The 10,750-nt window shown below is 50.1% G+C and overlaps 1 protein-coding gene across 1 annotated transcript in view; it reads right to left on the bottom strand.

The window, feature by feature from the left end:
- Positions 1-691: 691 nt before the first annotated feature.
- Positions 692-10,750, bottom strand: part of Lmod1 (leiomodin 1 (smooth muscle)) — a 43,253-nt gene continuing 33,194 nt past the window's right edge. The window contains exons 2-3 of the mRNA NM_053106.2: positions 3,588-5,087; positions 692-2,675 (exon numbers count right to left, since the gene is read on the bottom strand). Of these exons, the coding sequence (NP_444336.2) occupies positions 2,649-2,675; positions 3,588-5,087 (1,527 nt within the window). The 3' untranslated portion in view covers positions 692-2,648. The remainder of the gene's footprint in view (positions 2,676-3,587; positions 5,088-10,750) is intronic.

The raw sequence follows: 10,750 nt of genomic DNA, 5'->3' as shown, positions 1-10,750 counted from the left end.
TCCGCCCCTCCCCCGCCCCCTATTAAAACGTAGGTGGTAGATGGGCATAGATCTTTTCTATTGCTAGTTCTGACCTTCCTTGGTTTTAGGAAGGAAAAATCCACTAGACGCGTGACTCCGGGCTCAGGAGCCAGAGGCGGACAGCAGAACTCGCGGAGCGGACAGAAACACTTCTGTGAATCCCGCGGGTCCTGAGCTCAAGCATCCGCTCCGCACCTCGGGTGGGTCTTGCAAGACAAGGACAGTCGCGTAGGGTGGGGCTGGAGTCCCTTCCCCCTCTCTGCTCTTCTTTGACCTCCCGCCGCCAGAGCCAGGCTGCTCTGAGGAGTAGAAGAGCCTGGGTTGCAGTTTTCCTCGAGGTGGCGCTGCGCTCCCACATCAAGTTTAAACGCACTTAGAAATGATTACGTCATCCCAGGCCTAATTGGCTCTGGGAAGCAGAGAGTTGGGAAGTGTGTGTGCTCCCAGCCCCCAGCCCAGTCTAAATCGTGTTTCCAGTTAAGTAAACAAACAAACAGACAAACAAACAAAAACATGCAAAGGTGAAAGGTTCTAAAGGAGACTTAAAGTCTGGAGACTGGCCCGGTGTGGTAGCACACACCTTTAATCCCCGCAGAGGCAAACAGATCTTCAAGAGTTCGAAGTTAGCCTGCTCTACATTAGGAGTTCTATGTTAGCCAGGACTACATAGAAAAGAGGAAATTATATATTTATATATGTAAAACTAGTTCCATTTGGCTTCCAATGTCATTGTGAAAAACTATCACTGGTCCGTTTTTTCAGCAGCAGAGAGGAGTTAAGACCTCAGCCCTACCTCTTATTCGTCATGTACCCACGTGCAGCTGATTAACTCTATCTGCAAAACATCGAGGCGATTGGCTTCCACATCACAGAGTTGGAAGATAAGCAGAAGCACCCTTAAGCATCTAGCTAGTGCCCTGCACCATCAGATGAAAGCTCATGGGCTTGACTCCAAAGCATACTCTTTGCGATCTGGGAACCAGCGCTGGTATCTCTCCTCCCCTGGGCCAGCCCATTACTTGAGCAGTAGATAGACGGGTTGGGAAGGAATGGGATCAGAGTGTACCCTGGGATATGAGTTAGCCCTCTCTGATTTGAGCCAGACCCTATAACAGCTACCCTACTTCCTTAGGGAGGTGGGACCCCACCCATATTCCAATGGCTTTGCTCTCTGCTAACTGAAGAAAAAGAAAAAAAGAAACAAAAAGAGAAACAAAAAGGCAGAGCACCTGTCTGTGACCCAGAACCAAGGTGGCAGTTTCATGGTGGCACAGTTACCGTCAGGGCAGTAAATCAGAAAGAAATCGTGCCGGGGATGGAAAACAGGGCCTCTGTGCTGGGCGTGGAACCTGACTCTGAGTTTCATCCCTAGTTGGGACAGTATTCCATGTACCCCCGGTGATGGCTGTGGTGGCTCTGCCTCCAGCAGGGGATGCTGGGGGTGGAGAGGTACCTCTGGCCCTAAGTCACACTGGGTGCAGGAGCTGTCCTTCCCTGAGTCACTCTGACTCACTCTGCCTTCCTTCGCCTGTAACTGCTGTGAAGAGCTGGCCCTGAGCCTACAGTAGGAAGAGTCACGGAATGATCATTCCTGAACGTGCCTAATATAGCCATCCCGGGGCCCTGTGTGACTCTCAGCCCCTGAGAACAGTTCTGGGCACAGATACGAGGCAGAGAGACTGGCTGAGGAACAGACCTGGAACACCAGGTCACAAGGTTGTCTCAAGAATTCAAGCTTCCCCCCAGACTGCCCTTTCTGTAGTGGTACACGGACTCTAGGGATGATGTCTACTGTCACCTTGAATGGCTTGCCAGGGACCCTGAGCTTTGGGAGGCCTTTTAGGGAACCTGGGACCATTGGGAACATTAGGACCATTAACATGAAAAAAGGTGAGGTATAGCCACTTGAAGCTAAAGGTTTGTATATATTATCAAAATCTTATGGAAAAACAGATATATAGCTATTTATACAGCAGCAGGTGATGTGAAGAAAATGTCTGCTTTGGCATCAACCCTTCAGGTCCAGCTGCTGTCTGTCTGTCTTTCTACTCCCATCTGGAGCCTACCCTCTCTCAGGCACTGTCCAACCATGCCTGCTGCCCAGGCATATCAGGTGGAGGGTTTGTAGTATCCTCTGCCCTCCTACTTTGCCTTTGGACTTTCATCCCCTCCAGCCTCTACCACTGTCCCATAGAGTGCCACTGGCCCAGCAACTTTGCCCAAGGGCTCCTCAGAGACCTGAATCCTGGCCCTGGGGACAGTGAGGCTGGGGTCCAAATGTGGTCCCTGGGAGACATCTTTTCTGCATCATAAGCCTTTGGCAGCATGCCTGCTACATGGGCTCTGGGCAGTGCCATCTTCTCTGTGACGTGCTTAAAGGACTCCTCTTGTCCGGACACTTCAGCTCCAGGTTTCAAAGCAATTTTTGAAGGGCCTCAGAGACAAGAAAAGGAAAGGGAGAAGAGATGAGGTGTCCTCCCTCGAGCGTGGTCCAGGTCTCATGCTCTCCCATGGTGGACAGGGACAGCTGCAACAGCTCAGCCAGGGTGGGGTGGTGGGGGTCTGTGTAGCCCTGGGACAAGAGTCTGGGCAGTCATGGCATTGGTACCAATGCCCGGCTGCCTGTCCTATTGAAGTAGCTTGGGCACCTCTACCTGTAAGGGAAAGCAAAGATGGATTAGCGCAGGAAGTCCAACACGGTTTCCTGGAGTCTAACTTACTTTCCTTCCCTGCAAAAGGACACCACGCAAACACTTCAGTATATATCTGTGGGGGGAGTGTATGTGTCTGTGGGGGGGCAGTGTATGTGTCTGGGGGGGGCAGTGTATGTGTCGTTGGGGGGAATGTATGTGTCTGTGGGGGGAGTGTATGTGTCTGTGGAGGCGAGTGTATGTGACATTGGCACCAAGAGTGCATTTTTCCTTTCTGTGAAAACCAGATGCCAGCAAGCAGCCTCTGGATGCCAGCAGGCCTCTCCTTTATGTTTTGGTCTTTAGTCACAAATGCTGGTGAGGGACGCCGAGTGTCCAGTCAGGAAGGCAAATGATTCTACGCTTTGTCACTCAGGTGGACTTGCAGAAGGTCAGGATGTGAAAATCAAGAGATACTGAGACAGCCCTGTGTAATTAAAAGTACACACTCCCAAGGGGTGACCTTTAGGAGAGACTGGCCCATGGACTTGGGCTGATCCTAAGAGTGGACAGAGTAGAACAAAGATGATTTTTGTTTGAAGAGCTGGAGAAAAGAAAGGCCGTATGCCAGGACCTCTGGCATCCTTGTGTATATAGAGGCCACTTCTCCATTCCTGGGGGAGGCAGGTGTCACTACAGCTGGAGAAGGTGGACGACTGGGAGTCCAGAGGAAGAGCTTTAAAGAAAGCAAAAGGCCTTTCTTTCTTTCTAAGAGAGAGGATGTGGCTTGGTGGAGGTTGAATGACTGACAAGCCCTGGGAGTCTGAGGCCCTGTGGCCTGACGTGGGCTCCTCAGTGTGCAATCCCTCTGTATCCTGCCTTCTCCTACAAGCCTAGGACTGTCCCAGCCCCCTAGCCCTGCCTGCCACCTTTTACCTTCTTCAGCTGCTTAAGGTTGCTAGAACGGATGGCAGCCAGGAGCTGGTCACGCGAGTTCTTCTCCTGGGCAGGGAGCACTTTGTCTCCCATCTTCCTCTGGGTAGCTGGTGAGAGTGAGTTCTTTAGGTTCTCCATGATAAGGGGCGGGGCCAGGGGAGGGGGAGGGGGAGGCGGGGCTGCTGGAACACCTGCTTTCTTGGGTGAGTTCTTTGGAGCAGGCTTTGGAGATGGCTGGGGTGAAGGTTTGGGGGAGCCCTTGGCCAGAGCCCCGACCTTGGGTACCTCCAGCCGGTCCTTCTTCTCTCCACTGGCTTCCTGGGCCTGCTTTTGCTCTTGCAGCCGTTTCTGTCGCTGCTTGTCCATGTTTCGGCTGAGCAGATTGGTGACAGTCATCCGGGGTCCTGCCAGCTCAAAATGGTAGCCCAGCTTGAGCAAGGTGGTGTTCTCCTTGAGCAGCTTGGCGATCTCCATCTCAGTCTTGCCCCCACAGATGTGCCTCTGGTTGTGAAAGCGCAGCTCTGTCAGAGTGTTGTTCTGGAGGAGGGCCCGGAAGATGGCCAGGATGCCTTTGCCAGTGATGTGATTGGAGTCCAGGTTGAGGCTGGTGATGGTCTTATTGGCCTTTAACATGATAGCAATTGCAAAGGCCACATGGTCGTCAGCCCGAGTATTGGCCAAGGCAAACACCTTCACCACAGTGTTGAACTCCAGGGCCTCTGTGAAGCGGACCAGGATCTCGTTGGTGATGCAGTCTGAGTTGTTGACGTTCACCTCTGTCATCTCTGGGTCGTTGTTCTTCACTTTCTCCAGAGGTTCATCAAATATGCTGGGAGCTGCTTCCTCTTCTGCTCTGGCTTGCCCATCAGAGGGCTTGTTGGGGCAACTGGGCGCCTGTTTCTCCGGGGCTTTGGTCTTGCTCTCTTCCCTGACTTCTTTGTCAGGTTGGTTTTCTTCCTTCTTAACTTTTTCATCCTCTTTTCTCCAGTCTCTGCCCCCAGAACCTATGCCCTCATCCTCTGGTTTCTTGTTCTCCTTGCTTGACTCTTTCAGCCTCCCGTCCTCCCGTCTCCCGACTGTGTTTCTGCTCTCTGCTGTCAGTTTCACCTCCTCTTTCTTGCTGGGCTCCTTCACCTCTTCTTTCTTCTTGTCTTTGTCTCTGCTCAGACCTGCGTTCTTGACACTCCCTGTCTTTTCTTCCTCCTTCCTTGCAGCGGCTGCCCTCTCTTCTCTGCCATCCTTCCCAGACTCCTTCCTGTCCACCGCAGCCCTGACCCTGCCTTTATCAATACCTCTGATGACCTTCTCCTCCTTGGGCTTCTCACCCCCTCTGCCATCGGCCTCCTCTCGATCCCTGGAGAAGCTTTTCTTTAAAACGCCCTTCTTCGGCTCCTTGCCCAGGTCTGAGTCCTGTCTGGGGCCTGGGGCCTTTCTGCTGGCATCGCTGTCCTTCTCCTCTCCATTCTTGGCATCTGTCTTCCTCCCCACTTGCTTGCTTTCCTAAGAATTCAGAAAAGAAAAATAAACATGTAGAGCTAGCCACAGAGGGAGGAAGCGCATGCGCAGACCAGTCAGGGAGGGGCTTGTCTAAGTGCCCTTCTGAAGGACATTTAACTAGGGGAAGGTTGACAGCCTTCTTCGGTTGAGTTCTGTAGAGGTAGGACTGGGTTCTGGACTCAGGAGAGTGGATTGACATCAGCCTCATGGCCTCAGGTTTGGGCCACATGCACCTGAAAACCTGCAGACATCAGCTCTTCCACAGAGCATCTTAGACCTTTTCAGTCATGGGTAAAAATTTAGTTTCCTGATACACACATAGTAGACTGAGGGAAACCATTCTTGCCAGAAAACCACTGTCCTGTTTATAGTGTTGAGTGTTCATCACCATAGATTTGTTTGCACTTATCTTTTTTTTTTTTTAAAGACTTACTTGTTGGACTGGAAAGATGGCTCAGGGGTTAAGAAGGACCCAGATTCAATTCCCAAAACCCATGGGGGCTGGCAGATGACTCAGCGGGTAAAAGACTGCTCTTTCGAAGGTCCTGAGTTCAAATCCTAGCAACCACATGGTGGCCCACAACCATCCGTAATGAGATCTGATGCCCTCTTCTGGTGCATCTGAAGTCAGCTACAGTGTACTTATAATAATAAATAAATCTTTGGACCAGAGCAAGCTGGGTCGACGGGAGCGAGCAGGTTCGACTGGAGTGAGCAGAGGTCCTAAAATTCAATTCTCAAAAATCACATGAAGGCTTGCAACCATTTGTACAGCTACAGTGTACTCACATACATAAAATAAATAAATCTTAAAAAAGAAAAATTCCCAGCACCCACATGGAGTCTAACAACCACATGTTACTTCAGATGCCCTCCTTTGGCTCCTTGGATACCAGGCATCCAAGTGGTACCTAGACATAAATGCAGGGGAAATGCCTATACACATAAGATACCATTGTGTGTGTGTGTGTGTGTGTGTGTGTGTGTGTGTGTGTGTGTGTGTGTGTGTGGCTGTTCTGCAATTTACTCTGTAGATTTCAAACTCAGAAATCCACCTGCCTCTGCCTCCCAAGTGCTGGGATTAAAGGCAAACGCCATCATTGCCCCGCTAAAAATATTTTTTAAAAGACTTATTTATGCTGGGCAATGGTGGCTTACACCTTTAATCCCAGCACTTGGAAGGTAGAGGCAGGTGGATATGAGGCCAACAAAACCAAATGAAAAGAAAACAATTAAAAAACCCAGAAAAACAAAAATGAAAAGAAAAGAAAACAACAAACTTATTTTTATTTTTTTATGTGTGTTTGCCTGCATGCTTGTATGTACACCACATGCCTGCAGTTCCCACAGAGGGCAGAAGAGGGCACTGAATCCCCTGGAATTGGAGTCACACAAGGTTTTGAGTACCCATGTGTGTACTGGAAACCCAACCTGGGTACTTTGCAAGAGAGGCCAGTACCCTTTGTTTTTTTGTTTGCTTTTGTTTGTTTGTTTGTTTGTTGTTTTGGAAAGGGGTAGGGGTTGGATGTTTAGACAGCTCACTATGTAGCCCTGGCTGTCCTGGAACTTGCTATGTAGGACAGACTGGCCTTAAACTCACAGAGATCCATCTGCCTCTACCTCCTAAGTGTTAGGATTAAAGGCGTGCACCACCATGCTTGCCTAGCCAAAGCACCAAGAGCTCTTACCTACTAAGCCATTTCTCCTGTTGTAATATGCCTTAAAGAGGGTGGTAAGTTGGCTCAGAGGCAAAGGCACTCATCACGCAAGCCTGGTGATCTTTTGATCCCTAGGTCCTACGGTGAAGAAAACCAGTTCCTAAAGGTTGTCCTCTGAGCATCTGTGTGCATACTTGTGTGTGCACTCACAAGCACACACACACTCATTATAACACATGAGATACATTAAAATGCCAGTTGGCTGACTCCTCGAGTGTCTGGCTCCCCTTGCATTCATTCTGCATTCTTAATTAATGTTTCCTATCCTTCTGTCTCATCCAGCCTGCTCCCTGGGGAGTCAAGGGCTTCGGATAATGAATTTTGTAAGTGTGTGTGTGTGTGTGTGTGTGTGTGTGTGTGTGTGTGTGTGTGTGTGTGTGTGTTGCTAAGGATCAAAACATGCTAGGCAAATGTATCTACCACCGAGCTAAAGTCAATACATTTGCAAAAGGGAAAAATGTTGGAATGATCAAGATAGTGTTGCTAATATTTTATTTTACCAACTAAGGATATTTCTAAATTCTATTTTCTGTACCATTAAATGAATATATGTGCATATACATACATATGTACACCCTTGAAGTAAAAAGGAACTAATTAATTAGGTAGACATAATAGAGCTGAATAGTTCCATCAAATGTGTGTCCTTCTTTAACAGTCCACAGTTTTGTCATCTTTATTGTTTAGTAAGGACTTTGATAGGGCCAAGCATGGTGGCACATGCCTCTAGTTTTAGTACTAGGGAGACTCTGTGAGTTTGAGACCAGCTTGGTCTAGGTAGTGAGTTCCAGGCTAGCTAGGGCTATGTAGTAAAATCTTATCCAAAGAAGGAGAGGAAGGAGAAGGAGAAAGAGGAGGAGGAGGAGAAGGAGAAGGAGGAGGAGAAAGAGGAAGAGGAAGAGGAGGAGTATTAGGAGGAAGAGGAGGAGGAGAAGGGGAGGAGGAGGAGGAGGAGGAGGAGGAGGAAGATGGACAACTTTGCCAGGGACAAGTCCCTCTCCTTCAGAGCCCCGGAAACCACTGAGGGCAGCCTACTGAAGTTAGGATCTAGGACTCTATGACTCTTTATTCTGATTACAGATGCTGTGATGTTGTCTGGAGAGACCCTGAGATGGAATCAACTTCAGTTGGTAGAGGCTTGAGTGTTCAGGCAACACGGGCCACCAGCATCTCCACAGGTCACCAGCACCTCCATGGGTCACCCAGCACCTCCATGGGTCACCCAGCACCTCTATGGGTCACCCAGAACCTCCATGGGTCACCCAGCACCTCCATGGGTCACCCAGCACCTCCACAAAGCCCTCTTCCTTCCTCTGCAGAGTTGCAAGCCTTTGCCCATTTCACAGTGCTTGCTTCCCTTCCCTACAGAAGATGCAGAGGGAGCAGTAGATGACACAGGCCTTTTGACTAGCCATAAGATGGAGAGTCAGGAGCAAGGGATGTGTCACTAAGGGATGCCCCTGAGATCTTTTCCTGTACTGTTTTTCTTTTTTACAGTGAAGAGAGACCAGGAAGGGCTTCTTTCTTTCAGGTGTACCCGACAGAGTGTAGGACAAGGGAGAGGCAGGGTTTGGAAGAGCAACAGTCCATGGTACCCTCTGGCCATACAGCCCTTCCTTACCCCCTCCCTTCCCAGAGGGGAGAGAGAAGAGGTCGTGCCTGCATTGCAAACACCCTAGTAGGGACCAGTCCTGGGTTTTTTTTTTTTTTTTTTTTTTTTTGGTTGGTTGGTTGGTTTTTTTGACTTCTTTCCCACAATCACACCAGGCAGGCAAGGGCTGGAGGCCTGGGAGTCAGGGCCTTGGACTGTGCCCCTTTCAACCTTAAGCCCAGAGAGTATACAGCTGTACTGCATGTCACTGGAGTTGTGTGGTGAACAGAGCCCCTTCACTCTCACTCTGGATCCCTGGGAGCTGCGTCTGGCCCATTAGATTATCTGGAGCAGCTTTCCATTTAGGGCTCCTTTATAAGACCTCCTTAGGTTAGCCTGGGAATCACTTCTCCCATCCCACCTCACTGGGCCCTTAACACCCTCCTCTTGTTGCACGAACGTGATGGAGAGCGCTAGCTCTTGAGCAAAGTTTTGGAGGGACAGAGCCTGCTACCTTCTTTCTCTCTCTGCTCCCCAGACATGCCCATCTACTTACTGTTTACCGCTCAAACACCTCCCCAGAACGCCCGAACTGCTCAGCTTGCAGGCTTGCCCTTCAAGGGAGGCTAAGATCCACAGAGATGACAACCAACTGGACTGGGCAGGCTTAGGCAATCTGGAACTCAGGCCCAACTGTCTCAATAGCAGCCATCAAGTCAATACAAGAGTATCTGATCTTTCCCATTCGGAGGTTAAGGCTCCGTGCCCCACCTGCTCCACACTCCTCTTGCCTGAGTGCCACACCACCCACAGAGCCTCACAGATCACTCCCCCCCCACACCCACCCCTAACTCAGAACCCCTCAAGTAAGACTGATCTTTACAGTTTAACCCTTTCTCTTCCCAGACCTCTCACATCCTGACCTTTGACCTTATCAGACACCAGCTGCCACTCCTCCAGTCATACTCTGGACCTGGGGTCTAGGTTGACTGAGCTCTACCAAGAGGTGTGCCAACGCTTTAAAAAGAACCAAATGTAAACGGGGCTGGGTGGGGGTGGGGAAAGGTTGATTAATCACTGCTTTCCTCCAAATAGCAGGAATGAATGGGGCTGGGGCATGTTGGAGCAAGCTCAGCTCTGGGAGCTCAGACCTTGCCTTAAAAGGAGAAGGAGCACAGACTGCTCCCAGGCCTGGGATTTTGCAAAGTCCAGCTCCTTGCACATAGCCAAGCCTCCTCCTTATACTTATCTGAGAGGGAGTCTGGGCTGGTGGCTTGGCTTTGTTTGTGGGATTAATACTGTGCATCCTGATGGCTTCCACGGGTTATTTTTTTTTGCCGGTGCTGGCTATCTCTAGACCTTACCTGACCTTTCATCATCTATAGAAAAAAGGAGTTTAGGTTAAATGTAACAAAGAACTCAAGAGGACGAAGGTCTATCAGCCTTCAGATGAGGGATCTAGGCAGTATGATTGTTCCTTCTGGGAACAGATTAAAGGTTACAGGAAGCCCGGAGGGGTAGGTCTGGAGTCTAGCTAGAGTCATGCACAGAGACTAGACTATGGAAAGGATGACCATAGAGAACCTCCGGTGGCCTGTGACACATGAAGGGACCTCTCCTGGGGGTCAGAGGTGAGAAACAACTCCTCACCTGTTTCCTCCAGGCCTGTGGCCATGTGATGGTGTCTTGTTTGCTAAAAGCAGCCCCCGAGGACTTCAGTGAACAAAACAGCATTGTCCCCATCACCAGATACTCTTGAAGCCACTTCCTGTAAAGTCATATCTGATTACAGAGAAGCCACCATGCCAACATTTCCAGTGCCAACAGAGGGGGAGAGAACAGGAGAGAAGAGGTTTGTCTATTTGAAAGTGAGAGCTCATTGAAGGCAAGAACAAAGGGCTCTGTACTGTGGAGCCCTGTTAGCTCAGGCTAACTCTATCCTAGCTATCTCTTTCTTTGCCTGATGGTGAGGTGTCTCCTTGGCCCCACACAGCTGTGAAGAGCAAGTTTGTAGATGGTCCCTGGAGAGCTGCCCATAGAAAGGCTGGAAGGGAATTGCCAGTTTGTAGATGGTCCCTGGAGAGCTGCTCATAGGAAGGTTGGAAGGGAATTGTCTTTGCTTATGAGCCCCCTCTCCAGCACCTTGCCTAGGAGGCAGGGATGCCTGCAGTGCCCCCCCCCCCCAGCTGGGATACCACTGCCTCCAATTCAGAAACATTTGTTTCTTCCCCCAGCAAGTCTGAGGTGACCCTGCTTCAGAGGTTCAAAGCCACTCTTCCTGCATTTCCAGGATCTGGGCGGCCTTGGAAGACTCTCCAACTGGAAGCAACCGGATCGCGCCCGAGCCTGAGCTCTAG

Source organism: Mus musculus, chromosome 1 (genome assembly GCF_000001635.26).
Source record: "Mus musculus strain C57BL/6J chromosome 1, GRCm38.p6 C57BL/6J".
In the NCBI taxonomy this organism is placed as follows: domain Eukaryota; kingdom Metazoa; phylum Chordata; class Mammalia; order Rodentia; family Muridae; genus Mus; species Mus musculus.
Note: the sequence above shows the minus strand (reverse complement) of the source record. Positions and strands in the feature narration are given on the sequence as shown.